Source organism: Zalophus californianus, chromosome 5, assembly GCF_009762305.2.
Source record: "Zalophus californianus isolate mZalCal1 chromosome 5, mZalCal1.pri.v2, whole genome shotgun sequence".
Taxonomy (NCBI): Eukaryota; Metazoa; Chordata; class Mammalia; order Carnivora; family Otariidae; genus Zalophus; species Zalophus californianus.
Window position 1 is genome coordinate 140,861,653 of NC_045599.1, and position 18,281 is coordinate 140,879,933.

The 18,281-nt window shown below is 46.5% G+C and overlaps 1 protein-coding gene across 1 annotated transcript in view; it reads left to right on the plus strand.

The window, feature by feature from the left end:
- Window positions 1-4,865: 4,865 nt before the first annotated feature.
- RETREG1 (reticulophagy regulator 1) overlaps window positions 4,866-18,281 on the plus strand; it is a 125,366-nt gene continuing 111,950 nt past the window's right edge. Inside the window, exon 1 of the mRNA XM_027605056.1 lies at window positions 4,866-5,179. Within this exon, the coding sequence (XP_027460857.1) occupies window positions 4,866-5,179 (314 nt within the window). The remainder of the gene's footprint in view (window positions 5,180-18,281) is intronic.

Sequence of the window (18,281 nt, forward strand, 5' to 3'; positions counted from 1 at the left end):
CCCAGTTGTGCCCACTCGTGCACGGTCTAAAGGATTCAGGTGACACGGCCCACCTATGTGTTCTCAGCGCGGGCTGGGCCACTCTCCCAGCCTCCAGGTTTTGTGCATTTCTAATGAACTAAAATCAGTAACAGGTGATAAGCCAAAAACATTTTGAAGGGATGTCTGTGGGACGTAACTCTCATAGCTATTTCATTACATTCCGCGAACCTAATTTTCGCTCAGGGAATACCCCTGGGGACTGCAGGCGGGATTCGCAGACCTGGGTTTAAAGTCGGTCACACCGCAGTTTTGCTTTGATAACCGAAGTCGAGCTGGCTTGCCTGGGACCTCAGGGGACTGGCATTTGGAGTCTACCACTTTCTTGGTTAAGAACAAACAACAAAAAGAAACCCATGAACTTCAGGAACTCTCCATTGCTCACAGGACTGCCACTAAACTTGGAGAATGGTCAAAACTCTCCTCCATCTGGTCTGTTTATCCAAAAGCCTCAACATATCCTATCCCAGGCAGGCCACCTGCTCTGGCCAGTGCCTCTGAACTCATCTGGGCCTTTCTTTTCCTGCTGATCATTCCCTCTGCCTGGATCTACCTCTTGGCCAGGACCCCTGCTGCTCCCTAAGCTCCAGACCCTCCGTAGCCCGCAACCTGACATTGATGAATCTCCTGGTTCGCCTCGCCACATTCCTCACCTTAATGAATGACAAGGAAGAAGTTTCTTCCAGTGACTCTGCCAGGCTCTATTTAATCCGCTGCTCAGAGATACCTTTCTAAAACACAAACCAAGCCACTTCACCCTCCGGCTGAAAGCCCGCCAATGACCTCAAAGCTCATACTCCTTAGCAGCACCAGGGAGGAGGCCCTTTTGAGCAACTACGAGCTCCTCTCACTCTGTCCTCTAGCTCGGAACTGCTCATGGTTTCCCCCCTGGGCCAGGCTGGCTCCCCTCCTGCTTTCAGGCTGTGCATATACCATACCTCCCCATTCCCTTCGCTGATCACTTCTTCAGGTTCCCTTGCCCATGACCTAGCGCCAGGAGGGAAATAAGCAGCCTTGTTTGTCTTACTGTAAGCCCACAGCCAGCCTTTAATGAATGTTTAATGATCAATAAATGAAGAAATAAGGAATGATACAAAATTGCAATGAGATAGAATCAGGACCATGGTGGGGGGGGTGGGGGGGTGAAACAAGAAGAGGTTACAGACCAGGATGATGGTTCACAACTTTGGCAGCTTCCCAGGTGAAATCTGAACACCCCCTCACTTACCCCCACCCTACAGAGAGGACAAAGAGAGACTGAAGGAGGAGGCGGGCCACCCCACAGTGGTAGGTGGCAGCCTGAATAAGCAAAAGAACTTACAGACGAGGCTTGTCTTGGGCAAGATCTCCACACCTCCTGGCCAGAATCTTAAAAGTTTATACAGCGGCGATACGCAACAATACTTCCCTCTCTCAAGACTGCATCCTTGAAACGGCTCCCACTGTGGGAACCACAGTTACAAAACAGACGTTCCAAGAACAGGGGAGGGGGTAAGGAGCCTCCAGTTGCCCAGGTCCTGCTTATGGGTCAACTGGCAGTCACGTCCTCCGGATGATCAACTCCAACATAGGACCAGCGCAGTGGCTAGTCTGCGGACTTGGGTGTGACCGCTAGCTCAGTGGGAAGGGGTTGGAAGTTAATGATCTGCAGTCATCCTTGCTGACTGTGTGCGTGTGTGTGTGCATGGGATAAATGAAGAGTACCTTTTCAGGATATACTCTTGTTGTCATAGGACCTCGTTCTCTTTAACCATTCTGAAGCCTTAAAAACCTCTTTTGTGTAATATAAGGTAGTGATCCCTAAACTGCGTGCCCCAACTGGTGTATGGATGGCCACCATCTTGGTGCGAGGTTGTTCATCTCTGGTAAGCACCACCCTGACACAATGCTTCTCAAATGGAGACTATTTTAGTTTGGACATTCCGATTCTTACAAGCACAAGTCAACCCAAAGCAGAAATAACCAGTTCCTTCTACAAGCTGGGCCTTGGAAACCAGGTCTGATCTTCTTTTCCATTTCCTGCGTGTTACTATTGTGGTGTTATGTACCTGTTTATCTGGGCTTAGAGTGAACTATCTAGTTCTCTTGGCTCAGTGACAAGGAAATGAGGGAAAATTAGGAATAAGGAGTAGAGGATATGGTGAGAACAGGAAGGTAAAAATTGCTTCAATAAAATTATCAGCACAAAAACATCTATGTGAGGGACTAATAAATAATAAAATACGTGTGCACGGCTCCTTTCATGTGGGAATCATGGGCCTACTGTAGGATTCTAATAGAAAACCTATTTTATGGGGCACCTGCGTGGCTCAGTTGGTTAAGTAACTGCCTTCCTCTCAGGTCATGATCCCGGAGTCCTGGGATGGAGTCCAGCGTAGGGCTCCCGGCTCAGCGGGGAGCCTGCTTCTCTCTCTGACCCTCTCCCCTCTCATGCTGTTTCTCACTCTCTCTCTCTCTCTCAAATAAATAAAACCCTAAAAAAAAAAAAAGAAAAGAAAACCTATTTAAGGAAAATAAAAGCACTATTGGGGCATTTCCATCTCATTCTAAGGCTTAGCTTGATGTTGTCTATGTGGCCTTCTGGAGTGAGATTTAATTATTCATCATTTTTTCTCCTATTACAAGCTTACTAGCTACTTTTGGAAGATAAAGGTGAGTGGACTCACGTAGCTATGGGCAGGGATAAAAGATAAGAGATAATCTCTCTTAAATAGAGATAAAAAGTGTTGCAAACCACATGTAGCAACTCAAGTTTAGCTTTTATGGGTCTTCTTGTCCACACCTTTTACTACTTCCACAGACCCTGAGCACAATAATTAGAATTCAGGGGGAGAGGAAGGAACATGAAGAATCTTGTGAACATGTCTCTAGAAGCACATGCACATTGGTTTGGACAATCGGGATGACCTGGTTCCTCGTCTCCTCTGCCCTGCATTCTCCCCTCCAGCTGCAGAGTCTAGTGAAAATGGTAGAATATTGTACCCCTGGGGGCTGTGTCCAAGCCTAAACAAAGGCCAGATCACACAGTAAAGCCCCTTTATCTTTCAGAAGCTTCTGCAGTAGAGCCAAGGGAGGGAACCAACACCTGGGAAAAGGGGAGTCTATTTTGCGGAAAAAAATACCTGAATTGTTTCCACGTGCTTTTTCATTGCCTCCCTGGCCACTTTCTATCGGGTGGTCAGATTCTCCTGGGGGCACATCGGACACTGCCTTCAGGAAAACCCCCGAACTCTGTACTGCTAGTGGATCATTCAGGGCCTTGGCCGTCTGCCGCAAATACACATAAGGAACTGTGCATCCGGGTGTGTAACTCCATACCTTCTCTCATGTTGATCTTCCAACAGAAATTATTGCCCCTCCTCCAACCACCACTTTACTTCCCTCCTCCTCACAATTCAGACCAGTTACCATTATTACAAAAAGCCTCCTGAAACCTGACTCTTCCACTCTTTCCCTAATTTGGGTGATTTAAGTTAAGACTCTTAGCATAGAGAAATTACTTCCATGACAGCAGTTATCACGTTGTAATTAGCCCCTCCTTGGCCTGGGAGCTTCCCGTGGGTGTAAGCCATATCCACTGGGCTTGGCCAAGCATTTGGGTGCGCAGGAGGTGTTCAAGAAACCCTCGAGTGAACTCTAGGAATATACCCTCTTGAGATATATCATACATGCAGCCAAGTGCACATGTCTGCAATGTACACATCAATGATATACAGAGGTATAAACATATAATGACCACCCAGGTGAGCATTACGGTGCATTCCCCAGAGGCTCCCTTGGAACAACAGGCTTTAATTGCTCTGGGAATGAGCCCCATCCATCTTGTGAAAGCCGGCCGGTTGCCACTATGAAAGCCAAGAGGATATAAGAAGCCCTAATTCCTTGCAGGTGGAATGCCCGGGATGGGGGCAGGGGCATTTTATTTCAGAGAAAAGTTAAGAACAGGGGGATTAAAGACTAGAACATTTTTTAAAAATGCAAATAGTGAAAAATGAGCATAGCAATTATCCTTCTTCCCTCCCCCTCACGCTTCCCCAGAAATACCAGGGCCAGTGAGAGCCGGGGTGGGCGGTCTCAGGAGTCCCTGTCACCCCCACTCCCAGACGCCTTACCCATGTCCTGATGGCTGTTGAGACACGGAGACCAGAGTGACTCAGAAGTAACCGTGGTCAAGGCTTGCCAAACCTTACTTGACACGCGCCAAGCGTCGGGTCTCCGCAGGGATCTGACTCCTCAGCTCCCGCTCACCTGCACCTCCCGCCAACCAGCGTGCGTTCGGGACCCCGCTGACTCCGCCCGCGATGGGGAAGCGCCCTCCCCCATCGCTGCGGCCTGACGCTCCTTAATTGACCCAAACGTTTTTGTTTTTTTTTTTCCCCTTCGTTTCTCAATCCAGCATTTATAGCATCACGTTACTCCCAGAGAACGAAAGACCTCTGCTGTGGTTGCAGAGGCGGCCCCCGCCGGGGCGCGGGGCTCAAATCCGCTGCCAGCGGGAGGGGCGTCTGGGCAAGCGGGGACCCAGAAAGTGAAGATGTGCGGGTGACTTGGCCGGGTCCCGGGCGCGGCCAGCGAGGGGGCGCGCGCTCCACGGGACGCCGCCCAGCCCCTCGGCGCCCAGCGCCCCGCCCCTGCGCGAACTTGGCCGCACCCACTTCCCCCGGGAGGCGCCCCTGCCGCCGCCGCCGCCACCGCCGCCGCGAGGGCTGACGTCACAAGGCACCCAGCCGCCAGCGCCCCGCGGTGCGCGCCCCGCGCGGGGACTCGGCGCCGACAGCCAGGCGCGCCGCGCGCGTGCCCGTCCCCGCCTGCGAGCGCGGCTGAAGATGGCGAGCCCCGCGCCTCCCGAGCACGCCGCCGAGGGATGCCCGGCTCCGGCAGTCGGGGAGCAGGCGCTGCGGCCGCCGCCGCCGCCCCGGGCTCCCCCCGAGGAGCAGGGGGAGGAAGCGCAGGAGGAAGGGGCGGTGGCGGCCGGCGCGGGGCGGCAGGTGGAGGAGGCCGCCGGCGGGGTGGCCGCCGCCGTGACCTGGCTGCTGGGGGAGCCCGTGCTGTGGTTGGGCTGCCGCGCGGACGAGCTCCTGAGCTGGAAGAGGCCGCTGCGCAGCCTGCTCGGCTTCGTCGCGGCCAACCTACTATTCTGGTGAGAGCTCGGGGTGGGTGGGGACGCCCAGGAGGGCAGGTGACCTTGGGGCGCCCAGGAGCAGGCGGAGGGCGCGCCCCAGGCCCGGTGTGGGGGTGCACCTTGAGCCCCGCGGAGGAAGTGTCAGCCCTGCCCCACTTTCTGGGCCACCTTTCTGGAACAGGTAGACGCACACTTCAACTTTCCTCCAGAAACACTTCCCAGTGAACAGTTGCTATCCTCCGTGTGCGTATCCAGCCTGGCATGGGAGGTGGTCGGCTGATCCGCATGCACCTGTACTTACAGGTGTGCCCAGCGTGCTTGGAAACTTTGGCTTTTGCTTTAAAAAACTCACAGGTCTTGGCCTGCTTCCCCAAATCATGCCAGTGCAAACGTGCTTGTACTTGTATTCGCTCTTTCACCCCGAGCAGACATCTGGACCGGCATAGGTACACGCCCAAGACTGTGCCGCCTTCATCAGCCACCTGAGATAGGCACTGAATGATTTGTTTTTCCATTCCCTGGAGGGTTAGGTTTACTGTCTTTACTCCCTGGTGAGAAAACAGGAGGCAAACAGGTGGATTATGTACATCGCCCCGCTGCCCGCGCCCCGTCCCGGGTATGTGCACAGTGTGATAAACAGTCATACTTTCAGGTGAAGTACAAGATAGAATCTACAGGAATGTTCTCTGAAAAGCCCCTGATCAACAGGTTTGTCTCTCCAAAAAGCTCCCCTCACCAGTAACGGCAGGCAAAGTGGCTCCTTCATTCAAGGACGTGCCCTGGCATTGGTTAGGAGTCTGATGGAGGGTGGAGAAAAGCTTCGTCTTTTTTGCAACTGTGTCCTCATAATCATGATCCCCACAGTGCAGAATAAGCAGGGGTTCAGCAGGAGATACCTTGTTACAGGACACGGACTTATTAACCTTAAAGTTAGGAAGTAAGAAAGTACATAAAACATACACCGCTTGCTATTTTCTAGGCTACCTGGAGCAACTTGAAAATTTTTCTGTTCTGTGCTAGTCTTGATTTCTCTTTAAAGTGAGCTGTATCTTCTCAGGGTCGCTGAATGTGAATTTATTTTGGTTATTTTAGCTGTATGTATTCTAGTGTTTATTCCAAATTTCTGTATCCTGTTCTGAAGTTATGTGAGTCCTCAGATAAGGAGGATATATTGCATTGTACTAGATCAAGCCACAGTACAATAATCTTAGGACGGTGTTTCCCTCATTGTACCAGTGAGGAACATGTTTTTAAAATTCTCTTAATTTTAAATTGTATTTACTTAAAAAACAGTTAATAGCCTCAGAGTTCAAACGTTTAAAGGTAAAAAAAGATACGTATTTCAGAGATCTCTTTCCCATGCCTGTCTCTGGCCACCCAGTCTTCTCCCAGAGACAACCAGTGTTACCAGTTTCCTCTGTATTGTTCCAGACTGTGCATATTTTTTAAAAATAGGAAATATTCTATGCAAACTGTAGGGTACTATTTGGGTTATTCCTCTTGTATGTCTTGGAGATCACTTCCTTGTTCTTTTTCAGTTGCAGAGAATTCCATCATAAGGATGTCAAAAATTATTTAACCTTTCTCCTACTGATGGACTAAGATATTTTCTAAACTTCTGCTATTTGAGTGTTCTAGCTAATGGCCTTGGACATGCATTATTTTGCATATATGAAAGCATTTCTGTAGGCTACGTTCCCAGAAGTGGAATTACTGGGTCCAAGAGAATGTGCATGTGTAATTTTTTTTAAGATTGATTTATTTGAGAGAGAGATGGAGCGCATGTGAGCAGGGGGAGGGGCAGAGGGAGAGGGAGAGAGAGAGAATCCCCAAGCGGGCTCCCCACTGAGCAGGGAGCCTTCATCCTGAGCTCAATCCCAAGACCCTGAGATCATGACCTGAGCTGAAATCAAGAGTTGGGTGTTTAACCGCCCCGGTGCACATGTTATTTTGATGGCTATCATTATAGAATTTCCTTGGCGGTCTATAAATTTATACTCCAGCCAGCAATGTGTATGACTGCCCATTTCTCTATACCCTTGCCAACAGTATTTTACCAGACTTTTTGATCTTGTATATCAGGTAGGTGAAAAGAGCATCTCAGTTTGGTTTTAATTTATATTTCTCTGGGTTTGGGCATTTTTTCTTCTGTTCAAGAGCCACTATAATTTTCTTTGCATTATCTATAAATAACTTTGTCCATGTTTTTAGTTGTGCCATTGGGCTTTTTCCCTATTGATTTGTAGGAACTCTTTTTAGATTAACAACTTTAGCCTAATTTCTGGAATGTAAATTACAAACATTTTTTTTCTATGATGTATTTTTAATAACATCCATTAAAGAAGGATTTTTGCATAAAATAATTGAAAGGCATATTTGGTATTATTTTGGAGTGATGTCTTCCATCCATTTTTTTAAACTTTTTTTTTTTTTTTTAGAGTAAGCTCTGCGCCCAGTGTACAGCTTGAACTCATGACCCTGAGATCAAGAGTCACACGCTCTGCTGACTGAGCCAGGAGAGCGCCCCCGTCCATTTTTTTTTTTTTTTTTTAATGAGTCTGATGGAGAGGCAAACAATGGCCAGGCATTCAGCCCAGCTAGTTATAGCTAGTTATAAGCTGCTTATCTGTTTTATTTCTTCTCCTCTTTGCAGTATCTACATTCCATGCATGTATTTTCTTTGACAAAAAGAGTCCTGCTTTTAAAATTCTGAAATACTTACACTAGTTGTAATTTCTGATCCATTTATTAATTTCATTAAAATGTTGGTGTTTTATCCCCCTCTCTTGCTTTTGTGGTTAAAATGATTTTCAGGGTCATCATTTTCTTTAATGTGCTTCTTATCAAGTGATCTTAAATTATGTGACACTCTAGCATTCTCTGTCCCAGGGACTCTAAAATTGTATTTTTTTATGAGAAAAAACGATCAATGTTAAAAATATAAGGAACCCAAATCTTGTCTTAAGCAAAAGTGATGATGTTTTTTCTTTAATTGGTGTTACTGCATTTTTGTGGAAATTAACTTTTTAAACCTTTTTTGAATGATTTGGTACGTGGTCCCAGCAGTAGCTTTCAAGACTTTGAGTTGGGGTTCAAAAGCTCTAACATTTTTCACCTGTCCTTTATCTGCAAGATTTTAGTGCTGTGCACTAGAAGCACAAAATCCGAGACACAGCCATAACAAATGGGTATAACATAAGGCCGCATGAAGCAGGTGTGGTGGAAGAAGCAGAGAAAGCATCATGCATTTGATGGAGTTTTGGGGGAGTGACAGCATAGTGGCTGGAATAGATCATGGGGTCTTCCTAAGGCGATTGTGCTTGAACAAGACCTGGGTGGACAGGACAATTTGGGTGGATCTAATATAAGGTCAACAGCATTCCAGCCCTAAGACATTGTTCTTAATGTTTTGACCAATATACTGAACAAGTGCGATCAGGTAGTGGTTGGTAGAGAAAAGTAGTAAGAGGAGACTGGCTAGGTGTTTTGGACACACAGTTGGGGACAGTGTGGTCACCCTGAATGTCAGACCATGTGTTTGGACTTGTTTTTTTTTTATAGGCAGTGGGGACAAAAAAATGTCAAAGTGCCCATGAATCTTTTAATGGGTAACTAAATTGTGGTACATGCATTCCTACCATAAAATACTATATCACGGTGAAGGGCACCTGGGTGGCTCAGTCGGTTGGGTGTCTGCCTTCAGCTCAGAACACGATCTCAGGGTCCTGGGATTGAGCCTGGTGTGTGGCTCCCTGCTCAGTGGGGAGTCTGCTTCTCCCTCTCTCTCTGCCCCTCCCCCAGCTCGTGCTCTCTCTCTCAAATAAATAAAATCTTTAAAAAAAAATACTATATCACAGTGAAAATAAACTGCAGCTATAGGCAACAACGAATTTTACAAATGTAACTTGGGCAAAAAAGCACACAATATGTGTAGAATGAATCAGTTTTTTAAAGGTTTTTGAACACATTTAACAGTATCGATTAGGGCTATAGACATAAGAGATTAGAAAGGCTTTTTTTTTTTTTTTAAGAGAGGGGGAGAAAGGTGGGGGAGAGGCAGAAGGAGTGGGGAGAGAGAATCCTAAGCAGGCTCCACGTTCAGTGTAGAGCCCCACGTGGGCCTCGATCCCAAGACCCTGAGATCATGACCTGAGCCGAGATCAAGAGTCGGACGCTTAACTGACTGAGCCACCCAGGCACCCCTAGAAAGACATTTCTTACCCCTAAAATCAAGAAAGTGTTTATCTCTGGGAGGAGTGAGAAGGTATGACCACAGAGAGGCACATAGAAAGTTCTGGGGTGTAGGCAGTGTTCTGTTTTTTGGCTCTGGTGGTGGTTACATGACATTCAAGTTCTGATTATTTTAAAACTGTGTGTCTGTGTGTATGTGTTCTTATCTATGATATATTTTATGAAAAATGCTGGAATACTAAATAATACTAAAAAAATGGCATTCACTCATAGCTCCAAGGAATTTGATAAAACACAGACCACAGATAGTGCCTGTCTCAAGTAGCAGGATTTCTACAACCTGAAATAGATTGAGCAATGGCCCAAGAGTCTTAGGGTTGTGTCTTTTTCATCTTACCAACAAAGAACATGTTTTTAAAATTCTTTTTCTTATTTTTAAATTTTACTTATTTTAAGAAATCGCTAATACCGCCTCACAGTTCAAAAGTTTAAAAGTACAAAAGGGTAAACAGCTTGAAGAACTCTTTCCCACGCCTGTCCCTGGCTACCCAGTTTCCTCTCAGAGGCAATCAGGGACACCACTTTTAGGCACAACATAAAATAGGATGGACCCAATGAAGCAGAAAACACCATTTATTTTTGTTTTTAAGGGATTAACTTGCAGTATACTGTCATTGAAATGCACACACTTCAAGTGTACAGCCAAATATATGCTCTGTATGCTATAACCATACAGCAATCAAGATCTAGAACACTCCATCACTCCACAAGATTTCTTCGAGTCCCTTATCTGTCAGTACCCACCTCCGGGGGTTAATCTGCTTTACATCACTATAGATTAGATCTGTCTTCCCTGAAGTTTCATATAAATGATACCATATTAACATGATGTCTTTTGTGTCTGGCTTTGTTTACTCAGCATAAAGTTTTGAGATTCATCCCTGTTGTATATATCCATGATTTGTTCCTTTTTATTGTTACCTAGTATGCCACTTAAGGGATATGCCACAATCTGTTTATCCATTTGCTAGGTGATGTTCATTTGGCTTCTTTTCAGGGTTGGCTATTATGAATAAACCTATTAAAAACTCCAGGCACAGATCTTTGTGTGAAATGTCTGTTTATGGTGAGAGTAGTGGCAAGCTCGGATCTTTGTTTTGTCTGGCGACATGGCCGTTGCCTCGGATAGGTAAGCGATGGAGCCAAATGACCCTCTCCTTAGTCTTCTTGCTGGTCAGAGTACTGCTATTGAATGCCTTATGATGCAGCCCCCCTCTTGGTTCAGATTGCCCCCACAGCCTAGAAAGCCGCTCTGGTGTGATTTAGTTTTGAACCCGCAGTTAGAGACCATGGCCTACAGAACAGTCTTAGCGTAGGCTGTTTCCTTCAGGGCATGTAACGTTGCACGATGACATTCCTCACCATTTGTGTAAATAAAAAAACTGCAAGAAAGTGGTTTGCTTGAGGTGACTACACAAGGGTGTACGTGGCAAGAGACCCGTGGAACTCCGCCTTCTGGGCATCTGTGCTGTCTGCCATGCCCAGGACCCACCGGGAGTCCTTGCGGCACCATCCTCAAGAGCTGGTTTGGAAGGTTGCAAAGTCCAACTCTCGCTTGGTTTCAAGAGCCCCCACTATACCGCCACTGATGGGTTCTTCCAGCTTGCATTGGAATAGTGGTCCTCAAAGAGTGGTCTCTGACCAGCATGGTCAAGGGCACCACCTGGGCACTTGTTAGAGACAAAGATCATGGGCTCCACTCCACCACGCCTACTGAACCAAGATCCCTGGAGGTGGGACCAAAGCATCTGAATTTTCTTCAGCTCCCTGGGTAACTCGATACACACACAAGTTTGAGAACCACTGCGTTTGATCCCACTTTCTGGGATCACAAGCCCAGTTCTCCATAAGGCAGCATTTCCCTTGGTGACAATGAAATAGTAAATATTTTCCTACAATGAATTAAGCCCACCTCTTGATTATCTCGGCAGCTGCCCAAGATCCACATCCCCTTTCTAGGACAATCCTTTGTTTCAAGATGCATTTTCTTCTTGCTCCTGCTGCGTCCTTTTCTCCCAGTTGAGAACTTCTGGGCTTCTTCCCTCACTGTTTTCCAGACTCTTCCGGACATGCTTCAGTTTATCTGTATTCCTCCTGAATGCAGCATTCCTGAGATGGTCTCACCGGTGTGTTCTCTCCCCCCTCCTCCTGGACAGCATTCACATAGCCTGAAATAGAATTTCTTTACTCTAATTGATAGTAACTCCCTTTGACAGATGCTATTATTGACAGTTGTTAGACTCTTATTTTATATACATACTTAAAGCTATACATATATGTATATAACTATACAATTATAGTTTGTCAAGCTATACTAAAATTACTAGGGACATTCATATTCAGTACCTTATTTAAATCTTATAGCAACTCAGTAAAGCAGTTATTGTTCCCTTTTTACACAAGAGGAAACTGAGGCTAGTAGGAGTTCAATTGAATTATCAAAGGATGACATTGACCTGTACCATTCAATAGAATATGTGCAGTGATGGAAATAGTCTACATTTGTACTGTCTGGTATAGTAGCCTCTTGTGGCTGTTGAGCATGTGAAATGTGGCTAGTCTGATGCAGGAACTGTATTTTAAATTTAAAGTTAAATTTTAAATAGCCACATGTGGCTAGCGGCTACCGGGTTGAGTAGCACAGTGCTAGACCATAGTCACAGGGCTGGGTTATGAAGCCATGCCCTCTTTCCACAAATTTTGTGTTGTTTTGTTGTTTTGTTGTTTTGTTTTACTGTGTCACTCTAAAGAGAAGATAGATTATGGCAGCCAATGATTAGGGCTTACATTTTGCAGCGTTATAGAATTAATGATTTCAGCATAGTGCAAAAATAATTATGTTGGAAGAATGTTGCTTCTGCATTAGGAAGGATTTTTTTTTTAGCTTGATAGCTAGTCTAGTCCATGTTCCTCACCTTATCTCTGCTCCAACTGGGCAATCAGCAGCTGTAGATGAGTGTCTGCTCCAGGCCCACGTGGTGCTGGGCCTAGAGGGTATACCAGAAGCCCCAGGTCTGTCCTTGGCTCTGAGGGCTTACGCTCCAGTTTATGAGGCATGGCTGGTTCAGCGAACTGATTGAAACAGTACACCACAATTTTAAATCGTATGCCACAGTCCCTAGAGCCTTACAGTTTTGCAATAGTGGAGATCAGGAGGGTTGGAATAGTTAATGAAAGCTCTGTATGAATTATCGATCGTATAGACCTAAAAGAGAAGATATAATTGTAAAAGCAAGATTAACAATGAGGGACAAACCCAGGAATAAATGGGGGTAAGAGCCAGATTCTGTCAGCATGGGGAGACTCACCTGTCTCATGCTGAGGGTACATTCTGGGGAGCGTGGAATAGAAGTTATTGTTCTTGGATGCCTGGAACCAGCATGGGATCTGAAAGACTGTAAGATATTCAAAAGGTTTGGTGAACTGAGCTTGGACTAGAGGATATTCCCCCCGCCTGAATAGGGTGGGGCTGGTTAAGAAAAGTCTTGCGAAACAGAAAGGCTACAGTTCACTGAAAATAGTTATGGACTTTTTTGTATTCAGCATTTAGCAGACATTTCTTGAGCGGTGGTCTCATGTGCCTATTATTAGACACAGTGTCTCTTTCATGAGTTCCCATGTAAAGCTGTTCTCTCAGACCTCAGTATCTTAGCACCAGGAACTTCTGGTTGAGGACCTAAAAGACAGGGTTGTTTTTACCAGATTAATTCTCATTCTAGAAACCCATCAGGTTTTCCTCTCTAATAACTACAAAGCTCTTCTTTAGTGATTTTGCACAATTTTGATTGTTATTTGGATAACTTTACCTCAGCTTTTTCCTACTTTTTTTTTTTTTCTTTTTATCCTGTTGTGCATGACTGTTTTTAAATTGGGGATGGATTCAAATGAGTACAAATAAATGAGGTGTATCATGATTTCTAGCTGCTGGGAATACAGTGATGACAAAGACACATTCTGATTCCTGGTGATAGAAACAGATTAGTAAGCAAATAATTCTAATGCAAGGTTATGCTATGCACACTAAATTATCACACGTGGGCCGGGAAGAAGCAATAGAGTTTCCTTAGATAACAAACAAGAGCCTAGGGCGCCTGGGTGGCTCAGTTGGTTAAGCAACTGCCTTCCGCTCAGGTCATGATCCTGGAGTCCCGGGATCAAGTCCCATATCGGGCTCCCTGCTCAGCAGGGAGTCTGCTTCTCCCTCTGACCCTCCCCCCTCTCATGTGCTCGCTCTCTCTCTCTCTCATTCTCTCTCTCTCAAATAAATAAATAAAATCTTTAAAAAAAAAAAAAAAAAACAAGAGCCTATGGGACTGGGCAGGAGACAAGACGATCAGTATTGTGAAAAGTCCAAGAGAGCTAAGACATATTGAGTAGCGGTTCTGTACTATGTACTCAGTTAATTCATGGAAGCCTGAACAGTAGCACTCTTACATACTCGCTTCTACAGATGGATGAAGAGACAGAAAGAAAAGGAGGAGGGGAGGGGGAGAGTTGTTTTATGTGCTCCGGGGAATATCCAGAGGTGAGGTTGGAAAGAGAAATGTTGGGGCCAGTTTATGAAGGGATTACCGTTGGGCTGTGCAAAGAATTCGGACTACATCAACACAGCAGTTTCCATCTGTCACCCCAATATAAATAGCATCGTGTTAGACCCTTCCTTCTGAAGGCTCCATTCAAAAATTCAACAAATATTTATTGAGTGTCTACTCTACCAATGTGGTTTTAGGTGCTAGAGATGTAACAGTGGACACAAAATGGGTATAGAGGATCCCTTTCTTCATGGAGCTCGTATTCCAGTGGTGGAAATGGCGGAAGAAAGACGACAAACAAATACACAAAAGGCTAGAAGCAGCTGGATGCTCTGGAGGAAACAAGCAGGGACAGGAGACAGGGAGTGGCAAGGAGGTGCTACTCTGCTGAAGTGGTCATTGCTGGCATCTCAGGGAGTGACCTTGAACAGACACCTGAAGAACGAGCTGGGGAATGGTCCACGCAGCTCCCTCTGTGGTGGAATGTCCAGAGGAAATGGTGTGCGCAGAGGCCCTCAGTGGAGGGGGCTTGGGTGTGAACGGGATTGCAAGGAGTGCAGCGCGGCTGCAGCTGGGTGAGCAAGGGGGAGACGCTGTTAGGTTAGCCCAGAAGCCCACGCAGCCGCTGTGCCAAATTCTGCTTTTTCGCTTTTTCTCGCCCCCCCCCCCCACCCCCGAATGAAGGAGGGGAGCGAGAGCCTGGGACCAGAGACCAGTTAGGAGCATCGCAGGAGCATGGGGGTGGTGAAGAGAGGCAGTGGGGGGTGGAGAAGAGGAGGTGGATTCAGGGGGGTACTGGAGGTAAAATCGGGAGTATCGAGTGACTTGGGGGGTGGGAAGAAAGAGGTGGAGGGTCTACGAGGAGCCCCCCCTCTCTTTCTGCACACTGCATTAAACAGTGTGAGGGTCCCTGAGGTTCAGCAGGTCGGGGCCATGGGGAAGGAGGGTGACCTGTCCAATCGTGGGAGGTTGAATTTGATGTGCCTGTGGGCCACCAAGTAGTTGTCCGAGTAAGTCCCTACCAGGTTAGCTCCATGGGCTGATGCTCAGGGGACAGATGGTTGCAGTACAGACTTGGGTATCTGGGGGTGCAAGCGTGGGCAGTTGGGGAATCCCCGGGGGAGCACTGACTGGGCAACAAGAGGAGGGCCTGGAGGACAATGTTGAGGAAACTGTCGTTACCAAGGTGGGTGCCCCCAAAGAGCCTCCTTTGCAGGAGCGTTGGAGGACGGTGGGTCCCAGGGGGAAGCACCAGGGAGGAGCCAGTTCAGCTAACTCTCTAGGGCATCAGCGAGCATTCCACGTGCAAGTGCTCCTTCCTGGCCTTGGTGAGAGAGAACAGTGTCTGCAAGGGCCCAGCAGAGGGGACAGATTCTCAGTTCTGTCCTCCCAGCCATGTCCTCCTGGCCACTTTGCGATTTGGCTAGCGCCCGACTTGGCCAAGATTCATGCCAATGCCTAGCTTTCACGCCAATGCCTAGCTTTCATGCCCGTTGAGATAACCTATTTGAATGTCAGAAGGTACGTTTTAAAGCTGTTCCTCTTTGCCTTCCTGTAGAGTCCTACCCCTGTCCCCTCCATGCCATTCTCCAGGTGCTGTGAGACCTCTGGGCGGGTCCTCCAAAGGACACTGGGGCCTGGGGAGCTGGCTACAGCTTTCCCGGGAAGGAGAGCAGGAAATCACACGTGATTGGGGGGAAAGCTCTCAGGTACATTGTTTTCTTGGCTTTATGTACGTTTAGCCATTTCTTCAGCGAATCCATTTTTATCAGGTTCCTGTATTTTCATCTTTGCCCTCATAGACCAGTTTTTTTTCAAGGAGCATTTTAGTCTATATTAGTTTAACAGTCAGTATTTTGAGGGGCATTCCCCATTTGCTTAAAGAAGTGCTATCAAATGTGTCCATGGTATCCATATATCATCACAGACATGCTTTTAGAAGCATAAAATGCTTCACTATCATCAAAGATTCTTCTGAAACGTTCTCTAGAGTGCTTTTTGTTCTCTGCAGATTTCTATGTATTTGGGAAGGAAATTTTCCTGTCTGGGAACGCAGGGGGCAGTACCTAAGTGAAACACATTGGGCCTGGTGTGGCCACTTGCATGGAAGGAATCTTAGAACCAGGGAAAGAGCAGGAGCCACCCATGGGGCAGCCAGCTGACTGAACCTTTCCAGTGAAAGGTTAAGCAGAAAGCTCACTCTTGCTGTGGCCCCCAGGTTCACTGGGTTTCTAGATAAACTGATTTGGCTACTGTGTAACAAGGCAGGTTTCACTGGACAGATGGGGATGCACAGTGTTGTAGCCTTGCATGATTCCACTTCATGGTGCCTGCAGTGGTCATCGATTTTAACAGCGACCATTTACTGGACTCTCCTGGGCACTGGGTATAGTTACTGTCTTACTGAATTCTCCTCCCACCGAGCAAGGGATCATAGACCCGTTTTGAAGGAGGGATACTGATGCTCGGGGCTTTTGAGTTGCTTGTCCCAAGATGCAGAGCTGCCATTCCAACCAGACTTCTTGTATGTTCTTCCCTCAATAACTAGACTCTCCTGCAAGGGGAGATTACTACATAAAATGAGGCAAGATTTTATACGGCTTACCCTGTCTGTCTTCTAGGACAAGTTCATTCTCAAATTAAAATATCAGCTGCCTCCCACATAGCTGGGTATGTCTGCTGTAGGGAAAGAAGTGAATTTCTTTTTCCTGGTAAAATTTCAGCACCTACCATGGCCTTCACCCACAGCTCCACTCTGCCACCTCGGTATTCCATTTTAGGCATTAATTACCCAAACTCCATGTGCATCAGTCCGAGATGCCAAATGGTCCAGCTTCATCCTATTTCAGGTCCCTTTTGGGCGGGCCCTCTAGCCTCAGGGATGGCTCTTTGTCCACAGGTAAAATGTCAAGTGGACTCTTGCATGTTCTCAGATGGCTCCACCCCGTGTACTTTGGGATGTGACATCTTGCTTGGTGTTTGGGAAATGAGGTCTTGTCTTTAAGGAGCACTCTGCCGCACCCTGGGTGGGGTTGGGCTGATACTGATGGCGGTGCCTTTATGGGAGGAGCACAAGAGGAGGTGGAGAGAGCCTAGATCTTCCTGCTTCTCCCCTGGCTCGTGTGCAAAGCCATCGTGCTCTGCAGCTGTTCGGGGCCCCAGGACCCCTCGTATTGGGAGTCCTCCCCCTGGGGCTTCCTGTTAATTTCAGTTGTGGCTCTGCCTGTCTTCCACGGTGCAGGGCGCAATTTGAAGGTATTTTATTTTTCTGATTCTTAGAAACGTAGGAAACCTTTGTTGACTACCACCTGGGTCAAAGAAAAAACCCTACAATTACAGAATATGTAGTAAATGATGATGAGAATCCTACACATGAAATGCAGTCACTGTCTTTCTTTGTATACACACAAATAGACTTTCTCTCTCTCTCGGGTCAATTAATTCCACCAGACTTTTAATAAAAAACAGTTGTCTCTTGCCCTGCCTTTTCTTAGGTCTCAGTCCTGTTTCTCAAAGCAACTATTGTTATCTTTCTGCTTTTGAGGTTTGTTTTTAGGCTTTTCTAAATAATATCCTCAAAATGCCATTCCTTTTTTTTTCTTTTTGACAATTATAAGCAATTTCTTGAAATTTTTTGAGGTATAATATATAATGTCAAACAATTGGTTTCAGGAAATCAACATAAAGATTTGATATTGGTATATAACGCAAAATGATCACCACAGTACGTCTAATTACTGTCTGTCACCAGACTTAGTTACAAGTTTATTTTTTTAAACGCCATTTCTCGACTTAGCTATCAGAGATAATATTTTTTCCCTCCCACCACAACCCACATATACACCCTTCCCTCTCCCATCCACTCTAATGATATCATAATTTGGGGCTCAGTCACTGACTGTAAGCATTGTTCATACAGGAGCTAAGGAGAACGCCCCATTTGCATTTCCTTCCTGGTCTAACTTTATTTTGCTGTTATTCTTAGCATGTTTTTTCTATTTGATCATTTTAACTCTCCAACGTTTCTAGAAAACTCCCTTTGATAAAGGGCAAACATCAGGCTGACACTTCAGTCTCTTTCCCTTTTACCTTTCCCTTGGAGCCATCCCTGCTGGAGCACCCACCCACTTGTTCCAGTCTAGTCCCCTGGGCCTGCTGTCCCTATAGGACATCCACACCATCACCTCCTCGCCTGTAGTGGAGCCTCTGTTACTGGATCCATGCTGAAAATTGGGTCAGGGGAAAGTTAGCAGCCTGAATGGGGGAGCTCCCATTTCTCCTTGAGAATTTTCATGGTAGCTCAAGGTTTTCTTTTTCTTTTTTTTTTTTTTTTTTAA